The sequence below is a fragment of the Monopterus albus genome, unplaced genomic scaffold (assembly GCF_001952655.1).
Source record: "Monopterus albus unplaced genomic scaffold, M_albus_1.0 scaffold28.1, whole genome shotgun sequence".
NCBI classification, from domain to species: Eukaryota; Metazoa; Chordata; class Actinopteri; order Synbranchiformes; family Synbranchidae; genus Monopterus; species Monopterus albus.
In genome coordinates this window covers 395,884-420,779 of record NW_018127908.1, presented here as the reverse complement: position 1 = coordinate 420,779, position 24,896 = coordinate 395,884, and the positions used below count along the sequence as shown (strand labels likewise).

General features: G+C 40.8%; 1 protein-coding gene across 2 annotated transcripts in view; it reads right to left on the bottom strand.

Moving 5' to 3' along the window:
- ephb1 (EPH receptor B1) overlaps nt 1-24,896 on the bottom strand; it is a 151,331-nt gene that overhangs the window by 80,380 nt on the left and 46,055 nt on the right. For both annotated transcript variants that reach the window (XM_020595730.1, XM_020595731.1), the window contains exons 2-3: nt 20,556-20,620; nt 3,440-4,121 (exon numbers count right to left, since the gene is read on the bottom strand). In XM_020595730.1, the coding sequence (XP_020451386.1) occupies nt 3,440-4,121; nt 20,556-20,620 (747 nt within the window). The remainder of the gene's footprint in view (nt 1-3,439; nt 4,122-20,555; nt 20,621-24,896) is intronic.

Sequence of the window (24,896 nt, the reverse complement as noted above, 5' to 3'; positions counted from 1 at the left end):
TGTCAGTGCAGCACTTTTACCAGATGATGTCACCATCCAGTGCAGAAAAGGTTGAATCAGATCCCACTTTTTCACCACATGGGGCTGTGTCATTTTGCCAGAGCACCCTGTGGTGCTGGGGCTGGCTGTGGCAAACGCAATCCCTCCATGAACAGAGAGGGCTGCGGTTTTTCAAAGCTTTGAAACTCAGTCTGAACACTCGCTTAGACACTTGAGCTGAGCAGGACACACACACATAAAACACAAGCTCTGTGCTAGTGTGGAGGTAGTGGGGTGCTATTTGGAGTGTCTCCACTCGATTTAACAGGGAATGAGGGGGAGCAGGGGGTACCCAAATGGCTTGCATGGGAGCTGGTAATGAGGATGGCATGCTGGCATTATCGTTACAGAGCACAACAACTCTACATGGTCTCTGTGCCCAACTGACAACAGGCCGCACACACACACCATGCTACCTGCCACTAATTAAAACATATAGATTAGAGAAAGTGCAATCAGGTACAGGGGGGCTCATACACACACTTACACAACACACAAACATTCACACAATTGCAATTAGGCTGGTTTTTACTATTGGAATAAATGACCCACAAATTAAACAAGTAAAATTGTCACCTAAAAACATCTGTCATCTTTGACAGCATTAGGCTTTAACTATGTATAAATAAACATATTCAAAACTATGGATTTGTATTGTATAAACAATTAACACAGTTCACTGACTGACTCAGTAACAGCACGTTTTGCTATGTCAGGAAAAAAACTTCAGCTGAGACTGATTATTTTGTCATTAACTGATACTCCAGGTAAGCAAATGTAGTTTATGGTCTCACATCAACAATGCATAAATGCACCCACCAGTCAATTTTCAGTTAACCAGCTGCTTCTACTCCTAAAAATATATTCTGACAATACCGTGACATTATATCAGATTGTTTAACATTGCTCAAAGAAGCTATTTCTTTTCATTTTTTAATTTCCCACTGTGCTTCTAGGCACACCATGCCATCACTTTTTATGTAATACCTTCCCTTCTTATGTTGCTCTCAATGAGGGAAATTATTCCAGCATAAAACTGCATGTCTCATATTTTTTTTGGTTCCTGTTCCTTTATCTCTAATGGGCAATTACTTCAAACTCAATGCTGAGGCCATGTTATTGCACCAACCTGCAATTGATTGGTTTCCCATAGTACTCAGCTTCTACAAGCACTTTAAGGTTAGATTTCCCTGTTTAAATAATGGATTACAAGCCTGTGAAAAGACACTGTGTAGAAAATAAAAGGTTGAGATTGCGCTTATTGGAGGGGCCTCCCACTGACTATGAGAGGGGAACAGACTCCATACAAGTCTCCAGAGAGTAAGCTAGTGATGAGAGCTGGAAATGGCAAAATCATCCGTTTCTCTCCTTCTGTCTAGCTGCTTTTCTCTAAGTGTGCAGGAATCTACACACGTTGGTGCATTCGTCATGTGTCTTAGGGTCAACCTACACAACATTTTACAAGTTCATACTTCTTTCTGTTCGGCTGCACACTAACATAGGCAGTTTTTCATACCTCCATTAATGCTACATTTCCAACAAAGAGAAAGAGAGAGAGATGTCAAACCTAGCACAGCAGGAAGTCTACTTTCTGTAGGTACTTAGAGGAGGAAACCAGGGGGATTGTGGGAATTAGTGGAAATATACATCTCACCCTCTGTTCAAAGAATCTTTGTAGCGCTGAGCCTTCTGGGGCACACTATGTGAACGTGCCTGTGTATATTTGAGGAGTTTACAGCAGTGCCAGTGCCCGGCTATTAACACAAGCCACAACAAGCCTACTACCAACACTGCTCTGAGTATCTATAGGACTGAGGAAATTCTGTGAAGAAAAGATGGATGGGAATAAAAAAGAATGAATACGCATCAAGTCTGCAGAGCAGAAAATACTCATCCATTAAAATCTGTTTGCATTAGAGGAATGTTAATGTTGTTTGGCTTAACTGATATAAAATTCTTGTACTGCTTTGCTTTACATGTTTAACCTTCAGAATGTATTTACATTATTACACAGTACTTTATACTAAGATACAAGCACAAAGTAAAAATAAAAATCTAACTAACTACAAACATACAGCATTGTCAACTCAAACATGTTTGTTATTATAATAACTTTAACTTAAAAAGAAATCTTCATGAGAGTGGTTTTATTACACCAAAGTACATTTAATAAGGATAAAAACAGAAAATCCATGGTCTAGTTATATATTAAAAACACAAACTTTGTAAGATTTTGTTTAGTCCAAGATTATATCAGGTATTCAGCTTGTTTAGAATATTTCACCACTCATGTTCTCTTGAAAAACTGAGTTACAGTAAAAATTCACAACAGGCAAACAACTGTTAAATGGAAACAAAAGATAATAATTATTTTTTAAAAATGGTAAATTCATTTACCTGTGAACAATGTCAAACACAGCTGTGAAGAGGTGTGAAGTTAAACCTTCCAGTAATGAGCTAACTAACAGCCAACCAACTTTTTTTCCTTGTCATTTTAATTTGAAAGTCATTCAGAATAATATGTGCATGTTTTCATGGAAGTGTATGCAAGTGTGTAGGTGCGTTTTGCGTAGGGCAATGCAAGAAGGATACAGTCGTCACTGTCACACACAGTGTGCTTTGTAGATATGTGGCACTCTCATATCTGTTTATTGATCAGAGCAGATGGGCGTCAATCAATCTTATCTAGGCTGCACACACTCTCCAGCTAACCACCAGAGGCAGGTCAACCAATACTACACCACACTGAGAGCCCCAAGCCCCTCATATTATCATCTGGCACCTTGAGGAAATTTTTTCCTTTGTGTGTGTATGTGGGTGTAAGTATGTTCGTGTGAGTAACCAGGTGCAGAGCGTAAAGGTGCATTAGAGGACAGACAGAAGAGAAAGAAAGTGACACGTCGAACTAAAAACCCAAATTAACCTCTTCTTTACGTGTGTGCTATCAGCTGTTCCTCTGAACTCAGTCTTCCACACAACATGCCGAGGTAAAATCAAACCTCTTGCCATGTGTAGAGTAGGCTGCACAGAAGGCTGGCATTCACTACAGATTACGAATCGATGTTAATGTGCCGTTCTAGTACGCTGGGAGGTGGATGTGCTCAAAGAACAAGTACAGCACACCGTGCTCAGCAAAACTCATAAAACAAAGTCAATTCAGCCCATCCAGTGATGCAGAAAATCTGTGATCAAGGTATGCTGATGCCTTATTATATGCAAGCTTAAAATAGAGCAAATTCAATAGCCTGTCTGCAATGAAGCCATTTGTTCTATTATGAGTAGTCCATCATTTTAAAAGAGAGTGATTATAATGATCATGATAAACAAGGCAAAGAAATTAGGGTGCTTACAACTAGCAGAGGTAACACACTCAAAAGCAAATGTATTTAGTTTTACTTACCTCGACATACGTTGCCATTGTCAGGTTCAAACCCTGCCTTGCATGTGCAGCTACCAATAGGCACCATCCACTCTCCGTCTCCATTGCAGTAGAGCTTTATAGGGACATCTACCTCTTCTGAATTGGGGATGCAGATCCCTCTGGCAATTACCAGGGATGTGCTTTCAGCCCCTGTCATGGTTTCAGGAAAGATTGCAAAGTTCTGTACTACACTTGGGCACTTCTTGTAAAAGACCCGAACTGACAGCAGAGACATGCAGGCACCATAGTCCTGAAAAGCCAAGTAGAAGCCGTTTTTAGATAGTGGACCAAAGCTCCGCACCTCTGTGTTGACCTTCATTAGGCGTCCGCCAAAGTCCACCTGTGAGAAGCTTTCATCTGCAGCTATGGTGTCCACCTTGAGGTAAGGGGCCTCCATCCAGAATGCTGTGCCTTTGGTGGCAATGACAGCATCAGTTTCATAGTAGTAAAGATTAAACGTCTCTTTGCAGGAGCCAGGAACATTTGGGATGGAACTGCAGTCACGCACGGTGAATCGAATTTCCACGTAGATGCGCTGTGCTCCACGACGATCAATGAAAGTGGTGAGAAGCCAGTTGTTTTGACTGGGCTCGAAAACATTACACACCTGGTATGTCCGGATGGTGTTGAGGTTCTCATCATAGCCACTCACCTCCTCCCACTACAGAAAGAGAAAGACAGTGAAGAGTGTACATGGCTAATTAGCAATCATCTGTGAGAAGACAATGTTAATATTGGCTGAGCCACAGAAAGTTTGTACACATATCAGTAATCTCCCTAAGGTACAGTCTTCTTCCTGGATTAACAGAAAGGAATCAGTCTGTTTAACAGTGTGGTTTATCATCCATCCTTTGTCCATTGAGAATACATAAATGTCTTTTTTCTGAATCATAAACAGCCCCTTAAGTGCAGCAACAACAAAAACACCACTTTGTCTTGTTCTCTAAATACGCTTAACAGCTGTAGTTTGTGTATTGCCACTGTAAAAGCACAAACAGTAATTACTTTGGATGCTGCTATTTCCCATCTATGCTGAGCATGGCTGGGCACCAAGTTGATGCATTATAAACTATGGTGTGTAGCAAATTAAAGATTATGCATTAAAGACAGACGGGGACTACTACATGGCAGCCAAGAGCCAGTCTGACATAAAGGCATTTACATGCAGAATGAACTCATGTACACTGCAGGCCTTTTCTTGCAGGTGTGACCCACAAAGTATGTTGGATGAGCTTCAGAAGCCCCTTATGGTATTAAACTCAGTGCACTAAATCATGATGAAAATGTGCCATTAACATTTGGCTTGAATCACTGAGAACAGGGAAGAGAAATCACTGAAATAAAAAAGAAGCTTGGCTAGAAGCTTGTTTTCAGATGGCAATTTTTTCTGAATAAATATCTTGGCTGAGCAAACACTGATGATGGTTAAACTGTTAAAAGACAGAATCTCTACTGATATTTTAAACATGATACTGTAAAGCTATGTTAAAAAGGCCTATGTCATAGTCTGGCACGGAGCAGCAGAGTGGACAGAAAGAATCAAAAAGGCTGTATGCACTGAAATGGTCACATCAAAGCCCAGCTGACTTGAAATTCACATTTTGTACAATAAGGTGGGTGATTTGAAACTGTTTTTTTTTTTTTTGCTTTTTAATTGTCTGTAATGATACCATTCTTTATGCTCCTATTTGAAGCAACAGCTTGGCTCACAAATTTCTCCAAATCCCCCCCACAAACAGTCCAAACAGCTCAAACAGCTGTAGGCAAAAGGAAACTAATGAGGTCTGTAGTGGAATGAGTAGGCCTCCAGTTAGTTGTGTGCTTATATCTCTTGGTGCTTCCTCCGTCTTCTGACCTTTAACACCCCAGCTGCTCAATAAGGCCTTATGGAGAAGAGAGGACATTAGCCCTCCATACACAGACCCAACAACCATGATAGTCAATTGATGACTCAGAAAACATTAGACGGATCAATAAAATGATGTGAGATGACCCTTGTCTTTGCGGTGCGTCCTGCACCATTGGCATTAGTCAAGTCCTGTAGGTGGACTTTCATGTTGTTGAACAGTGGCAGGCCTCGTTGGCAAGAGAGACCACTCTGATTGGCTGATCAGCTAAGCAAATCAGTGCACAAGAAGAGAACAGTTTGAGAAAGTCCCATGAGCCTGTCACTGTACTATCCATGAATTCAACAATTTAGTTCAGCTTCTTCCACAACCAAAAGACCAAGGCCAGAGAACGCCAGTGCCATTTGCAACTTCTTATCAGACATATTCTTGATTAGAGTCAGGTATAAACAGCAGGTGTATTTAACTAGAGATGCTTTGTTTACAGGTTGTACTGCATTTCCCCTGTCTAGCTCTTCTTCTTTCCCTTTCTGAATGGCAAATACAGATACCACCACCTGCTGGTAAGGGGGGCTATTTCTCTCACATACATGTTAGGTTGTTGACTGTAGTCTGTACGGTGTGTTCAAGTGCCACTTTTTCAATCAAACTGGCCCAGACAAATGTGAGTCGACACAACAGTTGGTCTACGTCACTGCTAGTTCTTTCACATCGGCTCGGTGTGTCTCTGCCCTAAGGAATATGTCAGAGAATCTGGAAAGGAACAAATAGGTCTGGGTCAAGTGGGGACAAGGAGAGGGCGGAGGGTGAAGACACATGGAGAGCAGTGACACTGCTGATGTGATAAACAGGTTTACAGAAATCTGAGGTGCAAATTAAAGCCTTTTTTCGTCACTGCTCCCTCTGTGCCGGCTCCGCTCTGCCCTCTCTGTCCTCTTTCCTCTTGTCCCCCTTCTGCTCTCTTCTCTCATCTCTGCTCTGTAATGACCATTCATCAGCATTACAGGAACCTGTCCCTTTCAGCACTGCCTGTTCATTAATACAGGCCCTAGGCTTCTCTGCAGCCGTCTGCTCCAGTCTAGGAGGGGGGTCCTCACCGCCCCTCATCTGGCCAAATGACCACCATCTTTCATTGCAGAGAGGCACCCGAGGCGTCTCCGATAAAGCCCATCTGAAATCTGTCCAGAAATTCATTGGCTCAAATAATAATGAACTACAGTTTTTATATTTCCTCCTTGGTACATATTCAGTTTAACCATTGTGAAGACAAGCCTGACTATTCTAGGTGCCTCACTAGCAGAAATCAGACTTTTCAACACATTCTCTCTGGTCCTTAAAGTGCTTCGTATTCATCTGCTGTTTACGTCTATGTGTGCTGTGAGAACATGCTGTTTATAATTTGATGGTTTACCGACCACATATTGATTTGCTGGCTGTTTTTCTGCTGAGGAGCTTGAGGCCAACACACATCAAAAGATTTGATTACTTTTTCATTTACTCTTTATTAACATTCCTATCCATTCTTTAGCATCTTTTTCATTTGCCCTGGGTCCAACAAGATGGAAATGCCTGTGACACTCGCATTTAAGAAGCAAGAACACAATCTATGTCAGCAATGCACCCCCTACAGTCACATCAATTCTCTGCCTGGGTTTTCTATTCCTATACCTTTGCTCTTTCATAAACCTTTTACATCATTTAAATCAAATCTATATCCGACACTACTACATGACACCTTTCTGACCTTGCCAGAGTAGTGAGAAAAGAGACAGCATTGTCACCTCTCACCTTACTGATAATGGAATTCCCTGGTCATTGCATTCATTTCCTCTTCAAGGATTTGTGTATGAAATAACACTGACAGCTCTGCATTGTGTATACTCAGTCCATGCATTATGGTGCTAAACGCAGAAGTATGCTCATGGCATGTATCATTCACATCAGCTCAAGGTGTGAAAGTCATTATCTTTATGTTCCAAAGTGCTTTTCCTCTTTTGTGCAACCACATGTTTTACCTCCTGCAGAACTCAGTAGTCTCTCTGAGCTATAATTCAGGCGATAAGAGATAATGCTCTCTTTATGGCAGTCAGGTAGGAAACCACAGAGCAATAGGGGATGTGGATAACATCTTGATGAAATGGAAGTTAGGGTAAAAACAAAAAGAACATAATGCTGGCATTTAGTTATATAAGACTGACTGGACTAATCACTTAGAAGAGTCTTATGAGTTTCTATCAAGCCAGCATTCTGTCAGTTTTACTGTATATATTTAAAATGTATACACTATACATTTTACCAGTGTCACTGACTGCAAACTTTCTTGCTGATGAAGCGCCAGACAAATATTGAGAGCCTCTTTACACAGCCCCCATTTTAACGCCAACCAAATGTATGCGCTGGCTCCCCTCTAATAGCTTTGTTGTTGCCACTAATACAGGAGATCCTCTTCCCTTGCCCCCGATTGTCAGGTGCAGCCATTGTATGTGTCATTATGGCTGCTCTGTTTTACGAGCAGTAGTAAGGAGATGGAGGAGCTATGGATTTACAGAGCACTTAATGTTTGTGTTAATGACCAGTCACAGCTAGCTGAGCTGGAGAAGAGAGAGGGGGAGTAAAGAAAGAGAAAGAGTGATGGACACAAATAAAATGCAGGAATGGAGAGGAATCAAGGAGAATGGGGATGCTGTAATATATTCAGGCTGATGTTCTCCTTCACACAGACTCAGTTTACTGCCGTCATACCATCAATACTCTGCCCTCACAAAGACCATTCTATCTCCTGCCATTATCTTCAAAAGCTAAAAAAGCACAGAGCAGCTGAGATGGCTACAGTCTTGTTCTAGAGGACTACAGCATCCAACAGTGAGCTAGGGACAAGTAGAGCCCCAGTCACCGAGCTGAAAGGAACATGGATGTAACACCTGTGAAGAATAACAGGAGAAATGTCTGGACTAACAGGTCATTTGCAGCAGACATGGTGGGAACAGGACAGGAGTTACCATAAGCATGCTGCAAGATTCTTGTCAGGCTTGATACTGCTATACAAAAGCTGCATAGAAGAGGGCTGAAAACAGCACTAAACATCATATAATGTCACTTGCTTTTTAACTGAAGGAACCTTAATGTATTGTAGTGCTGGAGCTGTATTTCATGTGCCCCAAAGTCCTGACCCTGTGGGTTGTACTCCCTGAAAATTTCTCAACAAATTTTGCAGAAGTGATCATTGCTGATTGGTCAAATACAAGCCTTGGAGCTACTATAACTTGTTTACAGCAATCATTCACACAGTAATTAGCAGTGGGTGCAAGTGCTATCACTGTTATGAATAGGAACGAACACATCCTGGAGTGTTTTTTTTTTCTATACAAGCAAGGCTAATTAGTAGATTTTTCAAACGTTGAAATAATAAGTAAGATAAAGAGGTAATTGAGTGAGGCAGTGAACCAGAATTCAGTTTTATTTTCCAACTGCTTTAAAGCTGTTGCATAATAAAGTGACCAGAAAACACTCTGAGGATCACTGCTATTTGGGAAACAAATGTGTTGCCTTTTTAGCATTTTCAAATTCTCCCTCTACCTCTGATTTTCTACTTTTGCTTTTTTCTGTGGAACCTCAACAAGAGTGCACAAAAAGGACCTTTGATTCCTAATTGTATTCCTCAGTTTTGTTCCCAAGGCTTCATTTTTTCTGGGACTATATTGTGGTTGGGGGCCCAATGGCTGCCACAGAATACAATTCTGGGGCAAACTATGAGACATATGACTTATGTACTGTAACTCCACCCTCAAACCATCAAAAACACTTGGCAGCAATAGGCCTGGTTGTGGCTCGGGCTTAACTACATGTACATAAAGACAGGCCTTGACTACTTTTAGCTCATCATTCAATCTGAGTCAATACACACAGCAGAAAAAAACTTTAATTTGGAAGCATCTACTGGGCTGATTTTTAACCTCCAGGCTGCTCTCTGATCTTCTGCGGAGTCACACTCACAAACTGCTTTTCAGATCCATCATTGCAAGGTAATACATCTACATGCCAAGAAATGTTTCAAAAGCAGCTCAAAGTATTTCCCTATTTAAAGATCGTCAGCCTAGAAAAGCCTACAAAATGCCATTGCAAATAGTAGATGAATGCATGGTAACTGGCCATTACTCTTGTCTGACAGTGGGCTTTTAGACCCAAGGCAAGACACGCACTAAATAGTAGACAACCATGCTCAGATGGAACCACTCCACCGCTCTCGTCACCCTGTTCCCCTTGACTCTGTCCCCGACCGCACTCTGCTGATGCAGGTTACAACAGAGTTTTTGTGCCATTTTCAATAAAAACACATATCTTTGAGCTTACATTTCCAAAAGGAATAAAACAGGTTGGAAAGGCTGTTTAATTTTTTATGTGCTCTAAAGAATTCTGGGACTACATTATGTTTATATAGTGTTTCCGCCAACAGTATGGATAGGGCTGTGTTTACACCTGTAGCCCCAAGAGGACTGGCTCACACATTTGTGAGCACTTCCTACCTCAGTAGTTGTCTGCTCATCTATCATTGCAGGACTAAAACATGTGGGTGGAGGCAAGCAGGAGATTGTTTTTCATACTACAGGCTAGGGATGGACATTTCAATAATGAGCCTATTTGTTATTCATGACAACAACATTGTACTGAGGCAGTGAAGGTATACCTTCATAAAATCTATTTTTTAATAATTATGTATGAATAAATCTGCATTTAAAGAGCTGGCTTTTGAAAAAAAGAGAAAAGAAATGGCACACATGCTGGTAAAAACTCATACTGACAGACTTGTAAAGGCCAAGGTCTCAGAAGGACAGTGGACTATAGCTGGACATGTAAAGCTGAGGAAGGGACTGAACTCTTGATGCACCTACTGAAAGATGCTCTTCTCATTTTGAGCCCCCCCCCCCCTTTTTTTTTTCCTCCGTAGGCTGATTCAGAACTCTCTGACTTAATGAGAATATTTGCATTTCAACCTTTGGGTCTAGTCCTTGAAGTCAATTCAATGGACATATCATATGAAGCAACACTTGGTTTGCTTTGCTAGCAGCTAGACGAACTCACACTCCCTTACAAACTTTAGGATACATGCTCATAGTCTCTTGTAAAGTCACATATTCTGCCTCATCTCCCATCTCTCTCTCTCTCTCTCTCATACACACACACACACACACACACACACACACAGCCTGCAGCCTCTAAAATATGCAGTGCCATGATTGCTATTATCATTTCTGATCAGCTGTGTTATTGAATGAGGGCTGGTGCAAGGCCAGTTGCATGAGAATGATTAGTTTGCAGGGCATCTGAGGCCTAGTTCCGTCTGGCTGAATGTGATGGATGGGGAGGAAATGGTGATGCCTGAAACACTCCCAGTCCTGCCATATCCCAGCCACTCTACAATTACAGTCACACAGTTTGAGCCCATATACAACTTTGTCTGTCTATGAAACTATCTGCTCCCTGACCACACCCATACCCTTTCAATACATTTATATAACTTGGATGTAAAGCAAGTGACTTCATGCTGATGTTACTGAGGCTTTTATTTTTGTTTTGTACCAGACTTTATTTGACTGTGTATTTATACTGAGAAATATGCTGTGCCAACACATTATCTGCAATGTGGTCTCGTTATATGCTCCCAAATGTCTTTGAAACACTTTTTTTCTTAGGTTCTGAAAGGGATGCACATAATGTGGCATCGTGCTGCGCCATTCCAGTCAAAAATTCACCCAGGCGCCTCACTCTCCCACTCCTCTTCCAACTTTTGTAATCTCATTATTAACATTCACATTTTCAGTTATGCGCTGTTTGCTTTAAAGCAACAGCCAGTCTGCTGGGCTGAAGGTTTTAGATTTAGCAACTAGTAAACACCTCCCAGATATTGTAGGTGCCACTAATTTCTGCTTGCACTGTTTACACTGAAAACAGCAGGCTCAAAATGAATATGAAGGCGTTTTATTCCACCCATGAAAAAAATACATGTAATAAGCTACTGCTAGCAATTTAGACTCACCATTCCTGCAATAGGATTAAACATTTTTAATCTAATTATTAAGCATAATTCACAAATATTGGTGGGTGGTGGTGGAGTGTTTTAAAAACAAATAAATGTGTATTGGATAATTCCTACTAAACACATTTGTCTAATATTTGCTAGGGGTGTAACAATATTTGTAGTTTCGTATTTAAGTGATTAAGGTCTATTTTTGAGTAGCCCCAAAAATAAATAAGTAAAAGATTTGAAAACCATCATTAAATCAAAGGATTTAATGGCCAAAAACAAGGTTAACATAATCATGTTGAAACAGAACTATTTCCTGAAGACTTTTATCCCATGACGCACCTGGTAATACCCACTCAGGTACCTTCAGAGAAACCACGCAGCTGGCCCAGCCTCAGGAAGGCTCTCAGTTACCAGTAGCAACATTATGTACCTTGAACCTCCCTGTGTACAAGGTCTAAGCTGTGTATTTAGTTCTAACCTGACAGCCTCTGCTGCCATATTTACTGTGGAGGATGAGGAGGAGGAAGACTAAATGATTCACCATCACTGTGTATACAAAAAATTGTCCTGACATACCAGTTGTACCTAAAGAGAAGAAAATAAAAAGTCTAAAAGTGGAAAAAGAAAGGCAAGAAAGAGAGAAATCCAACAAGGGAGCAGATAGAATACAGAAGCTCAAATAAGTACACAAGAGGTATAAAAATGATGTACAGAAATAGAATGTGATAACAGGGGATAAAGGAGTGAGAGGAATGCAAAAAGGGAGTGAAAGAGTGAAAGCCGTCACCCTGCGTGCTTTCTGGCCCCCTGTGGTCCAAGGTGAGCCAAACCGCAAAGAGCATGTCAGCAGGGGACCGGAGAATGGCAGGGTATCAAGGCTTTTGGGTGCAAAGGGGGCCCTGCCTGTCTGAATGTATGTGTGCGTGTGTATAAAACATCTTGCAAAGCATGACAACTGACAGCCTTATCCACCACACAAAGACACACACACAGAGAGAAGGTGGGGGAGTTTGGCTAGGTGAAGATAGAGCAAAAAGAGTCTAAGCTCTGATACAGACAAGCGAGAGGAAAGAAAAGCCAGGAGAAAGGACAAAGAAACAGTGTGGGTAAAAAAGATGGAGTGGAAGAATGGGAGGATTTACTGCTATTTCTGCCAGCTCTGCAGGACTGCTGAAATAGCAGGCACTGCAGGTACTGGGGTAGACACACAATAACTCCCACACACATAGGTGAGACTCAGCCTCCAGCCACTCCTTCGCACTCCTCCAAACTCAGACCAAATTAAGGACTTATTTCTTCTTTCTGTTTTTCCCGAGTTTTATCACTTAGTTCTTTTATTTATTCTTTGAGAAAACAATTGTCCTTGGTTCCTGACATGTCCAAGAGAATTCTTACAAGTAAAATACGGAAATACACAGGAAAGAAATCAATAATTGAGGGAGCCATTCCATTTCAAAAAGAGGAAAACAGAAATCAGAAAAAAGGTATTAAAAAACAAAAGATATAGTTTGCAAAAGTAGCGCACAAACTCATACCAGCCTGATTTAGCAATAACTATTCTGTTTGTGTAATATTCTGCTGTGTCTGTAACCGCTGTGTTGGCCATGTCTACTTCACAAATAGGATTTGAAATGTAAATGAAACTTGCTTACAAAAGACAAATGTTGACAACTAAAATATTATACTGGGGCAGTTCTACAGAAATACAGTCTAATAAAATAGTGTAGATATAAAGACAGACACGCAAAGGCCCAAACACACACAGACAGAAAGCCACGGATGTGTTGTGATCTAAGTGATTCAGTGTCGTACCGTTCCAGTCGTCCTGCTGAGCAGAGATGCCTGTGTCTGAGTTCAGAACAAATTCAGCTGTCTGGCTACACACATACAGTACATCACACTCAATAACCATGGAGGTAAAATGAAACAGGTCTCCCACTGGTCTGACAGTGTTTGTGTTGTGTGCGTGTGTGTGTGCATTTGCACAATTGCGCACGTACATTCAATTTCTTTTTAACCTGAAGAATATATAAGGAGTTGAATGTGTGAACATGTGCTTATGTCTAAGTAAATTACGTGTGCAGTTTTCATTAGTTTGTGTGCGTGTTTAATGAAGGCGCTCTTCTCCCCGAGCCGCTAAAGCACAGCCAGTGTGACTCAGTGTCATTTTATCTCCTCTCGTTCCATTTCAGCTCTGGGGCTCTGCAGGTTCAGAGTTCACCTCCATCCGTCACCTTACTCTCTTCCTCATACCTCTCACTCACCGTCTTTCTTCCTCTCCATCTCTTATTATCTACATTCAATCAACCCAGTTCTCCTTCTTAGCTACCTTATGCTCTCTTTCACTTTGCTCCATGTGCTCCTCTCTGCCAGTTGAGCCACTGTCTGTCAGGGTATGAATAATTGAGGTGCATTGAGTCTGATCAGCAGATGGTGAGATGGCCATTATGGATCTATCTGGGCGCTTTAGGAACCACTGAGTGTATGCTGACACCTGTCCAGTTAGGGCCCACAGGAGCTTTGTTGAAGCACAGGATGCAGAGGAGGAGCAAGGCAGGATACGCCTCTTACAACCTGCTCTTCTCTAAGAGGCACTAATTTATGCCTGAGCACACACTAGCTCATATGTGGAAACACAAGGAAGTGGAAATACAAACAAACATGTCAGGATAAGATCCATTCTGTCTCATCAACTCAGCTATACCTGCAACCAAAGGACATGGGGATTTCTCCACAATCTCCTCCTTATCTCTCTGCTTCTTTCTCATTCCCTTTGCCTTTACCTGTCCCTTATGTCGACCAGCATTTATCCTCCACACCCCTCTATCTGCTCACTTGGCCTGTTCTTTATCCTTCTCCTCCCCAAGCCCCTTACAACCACACCAACCTGCCCTGTGTCTCCACGCTTGACAGCATCCACAACGTCTGTCAGTACAGCCACTGCCACCCAGCTGCCCCCCATCTCTCCCCAACACCCCTCTCTCATCTCAAAGCCCAGACTCTGTCTGTGACCTCTCAGAGTCACGAGTTAACCTAAGCTCTCTTCCTCAACCCCAGCTGAATGTTTCAGGGCTACAGAGCTGCTTTTTTCAGTCCTGTTCACACACAATAGATCTCCTACCCCCTCTCTCACTATGGTTTCTCCTAATCCCTCTCTGACCCCTTCCTTATCCTGCGACCTCTTCAGCCCCTAAACCACCACCACCACATTTCTCTTCCCTGCTCCTCTCTCCCTCAATTAACACTCCCCTAATCCCATCGGCCCCTTCCCAAATGGAAGCTATTTTTTTCTGGTTCGCCTTTTATCTAAATAACTATAGACTGATGCAGAAAATTTTAGATAAATACGTTATTTTCTTTTATCTATAGGTATAGAATTCTTTCATGTCTGTGTCGACTAGGCATCTTTTTCAGGGTGCTAGCAATTTAATGTCAGCAGTGTAATGTCTATCTATCTAGCTATCTATCTATCTATCTATTTACAGCTGACATAATTAAAGATGCACTGTGTGAAATTTAGTGACATCTATGGGGATGAGGTTTCAGATCACAACCTTCAGCAAAGGTTTCATACATTGTGTTAAACAAACGGAAAACAAGTGTGGCTGACTTGACCAAATCTCCATGATAGGGCACCCCACTCCTATGTAGATGTAAAAGGCACATTCTAAACTAAAGAAAACATAATGATTCGTATTTTATGGTGATTACACATTAATGAAAACATAACTATGCATACTATAGCCCATTTCTGCTAATAAATCCATCCATTTTCTTTTTCTTCAGAGGACTTATCTTGTTTTTTCCACCTCCAAACATCTCAAGTTAAAACAGCGGATTTAAGTTGATATGCCTGCTTTTTAATGACAAAGATGGGGAAAAAATGACAACAACAAACACATACTGATTAATATATCACAGCGTATGGGCCAAACACTGACTCTTCCTTGTACGACCCTGAGTTTATGTACTTTATGCATATACAGTACTTCCCTAAGGTAGCATCGTGCTAGAGGCTAGTCTCACACTATCTCTAAGCTTTTTTTAATGCCACTATACTGTCCTTTAAAAAAAAAACTGACACACAGCCTTACTCTGCTCTTCATTTCCTCTATTTCACTTGCCGTACCTTACTTCATAAAATTCCCTCTTAAAATGTTTGCAATACAACACCACTGTGTATCACCTTTCTTATCGTCTTCTTTGCACAATGTCTGTGTTTACATCATACACAGAGGAAACCAGATTACTGCGAAGAAATAAACAGGAAATCAGATAACACATCTGTATCCACAACAAATGTGGGATAGCTAAAACCACAGCTTATATAGATTTGAAGAGTGATGTGATGTCTCCCTGTCCCCTGCCATGTTTCAAGTCAGTATGGCTTTTAATTGGTATTCACTGTAAGCTGACCTCTATACACTGAGTTTCTACACTTCACCTGTAGAAACTAAATTATGCAATGGATGAAATTTTATTTTAACCCTCTGATCTGCAAGATATTCCACACCTTTTAATGCACAACAGGTCAAAAATGACCTGCATTCATTTTATCCACAGTATTTTATCCACATGTGAACTTTGTTAATGTCTTTAATGCAAACTTATGTTATTACCTAAGAAACAATCGGTTTCTTTTTTAATTTGTTATTTTATTGATTCTAAACAGATGTGGCAGCTCTGTCAATAAGCAACAAACACAGTGTTTTCAAATGGATTCCAAGTCATATTCTCAAGCAAGTGTATTCTATATTTTCACCTTGCATTTACTTAGTAAAATACAACATGTTGCTTCCAAGTGTCTCAGAGACGCTCTCTTTGATTAAGCCGCATAAATCAGCAGCTAGCTTGGTAAAACACAACAGATCAACAGCTACTTAGCTCTGAAACATTGGGTCAAGCTCTCAGTAAGGATTGTAAACATAACTATTCTTACCCAATGCTGGAAAATAACTAAGCACAATTATTCATGTATTCATGTACTCTGCTTACAATTTTGAGGTATCTGTACTTTGAGTGTTGCCATTTTCTGCTGCATTATCCTTAGACTTCACTACATTTCGCAGGCAAATATTGTACTTTTTAAATAAAACAAAATATAGCATAATCAGACATTACTAATTCTAAATTATTAGTACTTTTACTTTGGGTACTTTAATTTGACAGTCCATCGCAGGGCTGCAGGACCTTTAATTGTAACAAAGTATTTTTACACTGTGGTATTTATACTCTTACTTAGTTAAACAATCCGACAAACCACTGATACTACTGCCAAATATATAGACAGATTAAAGTTTCCTATTAAATTCCATTAAGAATACATGCAGGCCATTTTTGACCCGTCCTGCGCATTAATAGGGCACTGGTACAAAGATGTTTTTTTTAATTCAAAAATAAAATGAAAGAACATAAAAATAATTTTGTAATTTAAAAAAAACTACCCAATTGAGGAATTCTTTCAATATTGAGTGATAACATGCATCACATACAAAGATATTAAACAAAATCATTCACTCTGGTCACTTTGACCCATTCTGCGCATCAGAGGGTTAAACCCAAACCATGGATTTAATCATTTTGGTCTTAGGGGATGAGCAGCAGTGCTGATCATATTGTCCCACTGTGTTTCACTGCTGCCTCCGTGTTACTTTTATTGTTGGTGGTTTATTTTCATGCATGTAAAAATCAGAATCTCTGTTAAGTGTATAAATGGCCACAAAATCACTTTTTCTCCAGCATAAATCTAGCTTTATTAACCAATGTCTCTCTGTTAACCAGTGTTAACTCATTTCCCTTTAATCAATTAACCTGATAAAATAAACTGGATTCATCATTTAGATGGTGTCTTCCAAACCAGGTTACTGTTGAAAGCTGAGAACAATCACATCAGTTTTAATTGCAGGTAAATGTACTTTAATGAAGCCGGTGTGTGTGTACGTGCCATTACCTTTCATGTCTGCTCTGTCACACTGCCGCATGGCAAAGTTGGGGAGCATTTGCCTTTCTGGGGCACCGTATTCTATTCATCGCAGAGTTAAATGTGTGCATGACAGGTAGACAGAGTGTGAGAGGGAGTGAACTGAGTCATGAGGATGGAGACAAACTTGAGAAAGAAGGAATATATCCAACTGAAATTAAACAACAGAAAAAAGCTGGAGCAGCATTACACATTATGAATGGATATTGTAATGTTTGCTGTTCACATCTGTTTGCCTCATGAGCTCTCCCTTTCTCTTTCAGATGCTAAAGTACAAGCGTGCTTTCGCATACTCTCGATCCATTACACATTCACATGGCCCACCCTGATGTGTCCTCATGTTTACACAACTGGAACCAATGACACTGCTTCTGCAATCCTTCAAAATTAACCCTCCAGGTCAGACGAACACAAACAGACACACATAACCACTTCTTATAAACTCCTGAAGGAGCCGTTACTAAAGGAAATTAATGAGATGTATTGAACAGCCCAGAGATAACTCCAGTGCATGTACCTTTTCTTTTGTTGTGTGTGTTCAAGAGGCCGTTATCAGTTTCACAAAGAAAAACTAATTGACCATTTAGCCACTGGCTTTACACACAAACCTACACCATTAATATTACTATTGGTAGTCATCAATGGTGGGCAGTAACTAAGTACATTTACTCAAGTGCTGTACTTAAGTCAAATTTTGAGGTATCTGTACTTTACTTGAGTAGTTTCATTTTGTGCTAAAACATACTTTGACATTATTACATTTTAAAGGCAAATATTGTGCTTTTTACTCCACTACATTTACTTTTATAACTTTAGTTACTTCTCAGAACCACATTAAGTCAAAAATGACAGTATAAACATGAGACTTTACTGATCTCCGGTGGGTAATTCACAAGCTACCCAGCAGTAATTAAAATTATATACATATAAAGTAGTTAAATTTAGCTCCACCTTTACCAGCTGCGGCATTAAATGTGATGTACACATGAACACAGCATCAGTAATTATAACCCTAAGATACATTAATGTTAAATGTGCCATTCTGCATAATGAGTACTTTTACTTAAGTACCATTTCTGAATGCAGGACTCTGACGTGTAACAGAGCATTTTTACATAGTTGTAAGAATATTTTTGCTATGTGAGATATGCAACAATCTGATAGCATACATGGCATGTATGTGATTATTTAGATTTACAAATCATCTGCCTCATATACAAACAAAATGGTACAGCTGCAGCTCCCAGAGGAAAGAGTTGTACTGTACATTTGGAAATGACCTAATATTGACCAGGTCTGGTCATATAGTATCTTTAGCTCTCATGTAACATAGTGTGCAATAGAAAGATGTATTTATGAACAGTTATGAGAGTGTGAAGGATTGTGCATTTCTACACACTTATGCTGCATCTCTCACACTTCAACAGCAAGGTCATGGCAGCTGCAAGTTCTACCAGTGAGGAGTACGAGCATATTCTCCCTACAGCGGGTCTCTCCCTCTCCCTGTCTGAACCTTTACAACAGGAGTAGCTTAAAAATCTATGCTCAACACAGACAAGAGGCTCTGTGTGCCTGGAGGCTTGCTGAACTGAACAGGCTTCAATGGAAATAGCAGTGTAGATGTCTTTACTCAGTAGTTCTTACCGGATATCTTCTCTTCACGGAGAAAAAAAAACAAAAACATGACAATGTGAGGCCGATCCATGCAAAAAATCCTGTTTATTCCTTTGATTATTATGTAAGTGTGATGAAATGCTGTGCTGTTGATCCAACTGAGTCTTTAGAATGAAATAAAAAGACTGTTTCACAGCATTCAGGGTGAAAAACACTAAGTATATGACCAGTGTGCCTCATGTCTAGAGGAGATCTTCAGATTTGGTGAATAAAATTGAAACTGTTCTAAGTGTGTAATGCCAAATCTAAAAGGGCAAATAAATTAGGCACTTCCTGTTCTGAGTCACACTGACAGGCCACCACACTATTAACTGTTGTAAAGAAACAAGTTATACACACTCACTAACAGTTCCATATAATTTATTGAAGTGAAAATATATGCTAAATATACAGTATAGCATTTGTGTCACAAACTGTTTTTGCTGTTTTGATTACTTTGGTTGAATTACAACATAATCAGCCGCTCACTTTAATTTTGTTGGCAAATGACAAGCATTTTTTGTTAGACGGTCTCTACACAGATGTTTATCTTATTAGTTTGTTTCTGTTATACTCAGATGTAGTGTAAACAGCCATTGGATTCGAGGCAAAAAGACATACCTTCACTGATAAGTGGTTTCCTGACTGATGATGGCTAAGTTATGACATCAAGTTTTAAATGAATGTGCTGTGACACACACACACACACACACACACACACACACACATATAATTACTGCTTTAATACACATATAATGTACACACAAGGTTATTCCAGGCCCCAGGCTGTTTTAGTTAGTATTCCTTTGGGGAGAGACAAAAGTGAGCTGCCACACTCTCTAGTGTTTAAAGCAGAGCCAAAGGTCTGTTTAGTAGCAATAAAGGATATGGTTACATGTGTGTAAAATGCCTCATAAAGACCCAAAGACCCAGCAAATGCAGGAAACAGGGACTGTCTATCCTTGATAACACCTACTAGGCTCGTGTCATCATTGTTGGGCTATGGAGCTTTTCATTGAATTACTGAATTACACCACCAGAAACAAGGTCTTCAAATGTTCTTTAGTCCATTAAAGTAATACAGCAATCATACTTCTGAAAAAAGAGAACACTTCTTCCTTTCAAGTGCATGAAACTGCCTGCGAGTTGAAAATAGTTTCCTTAAAATTTGAAAAAGCCATGAGCGTTTCCATCCTCTTAGCTCCTCCTCCTCTGTTTCATCCTAATACCTCCACTTCCCTGCATAAATGTGTCATTACAGTATCATTATGTCTATACTATCCTCTAGCCTCCATTTAAAAGGACTTAGGTACTGTGTTCTGGGACTTACACGGGCCCATTATGTCATTAAGTCATTATGAGCCAGGACAGAGAGAAAGTAATACCCATAATAGCAGCTACATTGTGCACTACTTAAATCTCTTCTCCCGTCGTGCCTTCCTTCCTGCCTATTTGTCTGTCTGGTTGTAGATCTGTACGTTTCAGGTTACATGTCACCCTACTGAGTTATCTGCCTCCCAATGTGGATAGATTGAAGACAAACTTCAGAAGCAGTTTTAAATCATTATTTGTTGGCAATGACCGACTTACCCCAGAATTAGGATACGCTGTCCAGCCCAGTTCAGCTGTGGCCACACGAGTGTCCATCACGGTCTCTGCAACAGAGAAAGAAAAAAAAAGGAGACACAGTGGTTAGCCTCAAAAAAAGCTATTTTTAGTATCATTCGACAGTTGTACTGCATTCAAGCCCCACTGATCACTTGACACTATCATCAATGAACAGAAAGGAGATGAATCCTTCACGGCGTTTCATCCATCTCTGCTAGACTTCTGTTAAGACAAGATACATGGAAACAAAGCCCTGGCACTTTGCTGGAAGGAATGCCTAAGAGCCTCTGTCATGCTGCTAAATGTTGAGCTTTGTATTGTGTTCTCTCTGTGTGTTCATGAAACAGTATATGCATCCTGCCTTTGTCTGTGTGTATGCATGTACCAGCACGATATTTACGGGGAAAAAACAAGAGGATATTTTGGCACTTGTGTGTGTTTGTGTGAAGGAGAAACATTGTAGGGGTTTGCATGTAGCTGTGTGAGTGCTGAACTTTGTCACATTGTTTACCAAAAGACAGCGACAGCACAAATGCAGACAGAGCCCTCCAGTGCCAAGCCATTTCAGTTTGTTTGCTCCTAGTGGGGACATTCCCTGTAAATGTGTATGGCAGAGATCCTTGGTACTTTCTGTGCCAGTTCTTCTTTACCACATTTATGAAAACACATATATTTCCGAGGCATGTGGTGCACATACATGCTTCGATGAGAGGTGTAAAAGATACCTCATGTCTCTCTGTGGTTCTCAAGATACACCTTAGATAACTCCAGTGTGTGGTACGCAGGTTGAAATCAAAATGAGACAATAAAAAGTTACAACCACAGAACGGAAATTCTGACATTGAGAGGAGAAGATTTGAATTTATTTGTCTCGCTTTGCACTTGTATTACACAAGTTGTCACATTTGGCACCGTATTTCTGAAATATAAGAACAAAACGATTACACATTCTCTCTTGCTCTCTCCCCTCCTGCTAATCCTCAGTGACACACCATAGACAAATAAGTCTGGCAGCTCACACAAAACATTTGTCAGCCCTGTTTTGATTAATATCTGTCTTGCCGGCACAATGGAAATCTGGAAACTTGATATAGCTCCAGCAAAAAAAGAAAGTAGTATTGCGGTTTTCGCGCACTACTAGTCTCTCCTGCTCCTCTTTCCTACACACACACACAGATTTATGGAATGATGATCTGGGTGGCATGTTGGTCTTAGAAGTGTAATGGCAGACACATAATTTATCTATAACAGACAGTATATTATCTTAATCTTCCATCATGTTGACACCTTCCATCTTATTTCACTTTTTTATATCCCCTACCACAACATTGCAACATGCCCTTGACTCTGCTTGTTTCTTCCCAGATAAAAGCTGGGAGACATTAGAGTGAACGGTACATCTGGATGATGATGACCTGCGGTAGATAAGCAGGGCATGTGGGAATTTTCAGAGGAACTGCGGTTGCCGTGTCTTTTCTTGGACATCATCCAAAATCAGAGCCAACGGTTGGCTAGCGACGCCCACACGTGTTGTTGATAAGGGAGAAGTCTCACTCTGATTAAACGTCCTTGTTCGAGCCCTCAGCGCCCTCCCTTTACCTAGTCCTCCACAGGAAACGCACACCCGCAGCTGTTGCTTATTTGCAATCTCACTGAACTTGAAGCGATTTAGAAATCATTTGAAATGATGTAGCACTCAAAACCCGTCATCTGCAGTTCAAGTGGTCTTGGTTAAAAAAAAAAAAAAAAACAAGTACACCGAAAATGAGTGACAAGGCAGCAGTAGGAAGGAAAGAAGCCTTTCATTCTCGATCTCCACTTACTGGGAGAAACTGTCCTCAGACATGAAACTAATTAGCCTAGGTAATACAGCTTCACACACAAGCACCTACATATATTCACATTAAGACAGACACATGCAGCAGATGCACATAGTGCGCACACACACACACACACACACACACAGGTGCATTCACTAGCCAACTCAGAGAGCAATTTTCTGTGTACACCTACAGCGACAGCCTTGTTCACAACCGGCTTCCATCAGAGTATTTCAATTTCCCTAAGATCAGCCTTGCCTTGTCTAGTTTCCACAGCCAGCCAGCCTGGCTGCATGTATGACTCGCTGTCAGCTGGAGAGATAGGAGCATGAAACAGCCCTCAGCAGCTAGCCAGCATTGTGGGGACTGCCAACCGTTTCTCAGGGGAAATCACAGAAGCTTTAGGCAAATCACACAAGCGCTTGGTAGGCCATTTACTATTTCCTTTTAAATTGGGAGGGAGGCAGGAGACAAAAGGCCACAGGAGGCGTGGATTGGCCACGTCATGTGGCCTAATGTCTACCATTAGCAGAATATTAGAGTAGGAAATGAGTAAATGGAGTATGCTAAGTGGTTATTAGCAACAGGGTGGGGCTCACACAGCTGTCACACACCTGTCCACCGGCGCAAGGGATTTGGAAAAATGTCCCATGTGTATGTCTACGTGTGTGGGTTTTAAATTAGCTGTTATGCGGGCAGTTCATCCATTTAACCATAAGTGGATATTAAGAGTTTCAATTTAAAATGAGCTGCCCCACATTAATTAGAAATGCTGACTCATTCAAAAATCACAAGAGGTGCATTTCGGTTTACTGCTGAAATTATAAGTCATCCAGTGACCTATAGTTTCAAAACAATTAGGTTTCAGAGCAGGTAATCATCTATATGGTTTATTTTAAAAAGCAGTGATTAACTTAAGGGCTTCTGGTTCACTACAAATAACATTTTTCTGATAAATATACAAATGAACATGTATATATTTTGGGATCAAGTATTTCTCTGTTTAATAGATATTCCAATGATTCATGCTTGGACAAAAAAAAGCAGTAATTATAAATTTGCATTTTAAGCAGGCGGAGCACTTCTTGCCCCTGGTTTATCTTTCCTCACAGTCTGTTGGTTCTAGTAGTTTAACGAGAGGTCGCCCTCTCAGTTTAGACCATAAAACCCTCTTAAAAACAATTAGTTCTCTTTTCTCTGGCTCGGTTATATCTGACCACACATCTCATTACTCGGGCTTTCTTTCAATTTTACCAAGTCATTTAGAAGACAAGGAAAGACAGCTAGCTATAGCCACTCACATTTGGAAGGGAGCCCGGAGTTTCCCCCCCCTCCTGCATTCATATTCTGCTATGTCAGCTCTACCTGAAAGCGCCAATAAATTAAACCGAGCCAGGTTCACTAGCAGTTCAGTCTGTGGGAAAATTATTAACATAGAGAGCTTAATGTTGACTATGTAACCATGGCTCATAAATCTATCTGAAAACAATAGCTTGCAGATGTCAGGGTAGCCAGCCTTAAATGGATTCAAAGAGCCACGAGGATAGGGGATGAATTGTGACTACACTTCAGATGAGTAGTTACTCTAAATCACACAATAGATGTGGGTTGGCTCCTGGTATAAGGTTCAGTCAAGCCGATACACTGCCAGCACTAGTCAAAACCCAGAAGTTACAAACTGAGCCCTAACCGAGGCTCGACCGAAGGCCTACAGCGTCCAATTCCAGATAGCACAGCTCCTTCTCATTAGCAGCAAGTGATAGATCAATACCAAATGGTAAGCTGTTTCCACAGATCGAGAGCGAGGGATCGAGAGAGGGAAGGAGAGAAATGAAAGAGCGAGAGAGACTGCATTAAACATTGATGGAGCCCTGCATTACAGATCAATAAGGCAGCGCTCTTCACACAATTACACGTCAGCGAGCAGTGGCATGATGCATCACATGCACACGCATGATTACATATTGAAAGAACATATATAAGAAAGGAGTTCATAGGAGAAAAAAACAGCAGGAACAGATTCCCCAGTCTCTCCAACATCTTTGAGTCTGTATGTATGACTTTAATTCTGCAGTATGAAAGACAGAATGGCAGTGTCTGTGTAATTCCTGCCTTTGCGGCCATGTCTGTACGACTGTATGGATGCTGGTCGATACAACATGTGCTGAAGCGCCTGGCTCCTTAGCCGTTAAGGCAGACAATTCTCTGTGGATTCCGGTCCCACCCCATAACACATCTTTTCCATTCCTCTGTCCTTTTAACCCCATCTCCACCCCGACCCCCACCACTCCATCCCCCTGTCCAATGATGCTGGTACACTTTGTAATTCAATAAGCCAATCATGTCCAGATGTTGGTTGCTGGGCTGAGAAGTCCTTCTCTTTATGATTGTAGCAACAAACTGAAATAAGATTCGAGGACCTTGGATGACATTATTTAAGAAGGGTTTATCTTTGCTCAGAAATGGAATCAAGATGGGAGGATGGAGAGAGAGGGAGATCGAA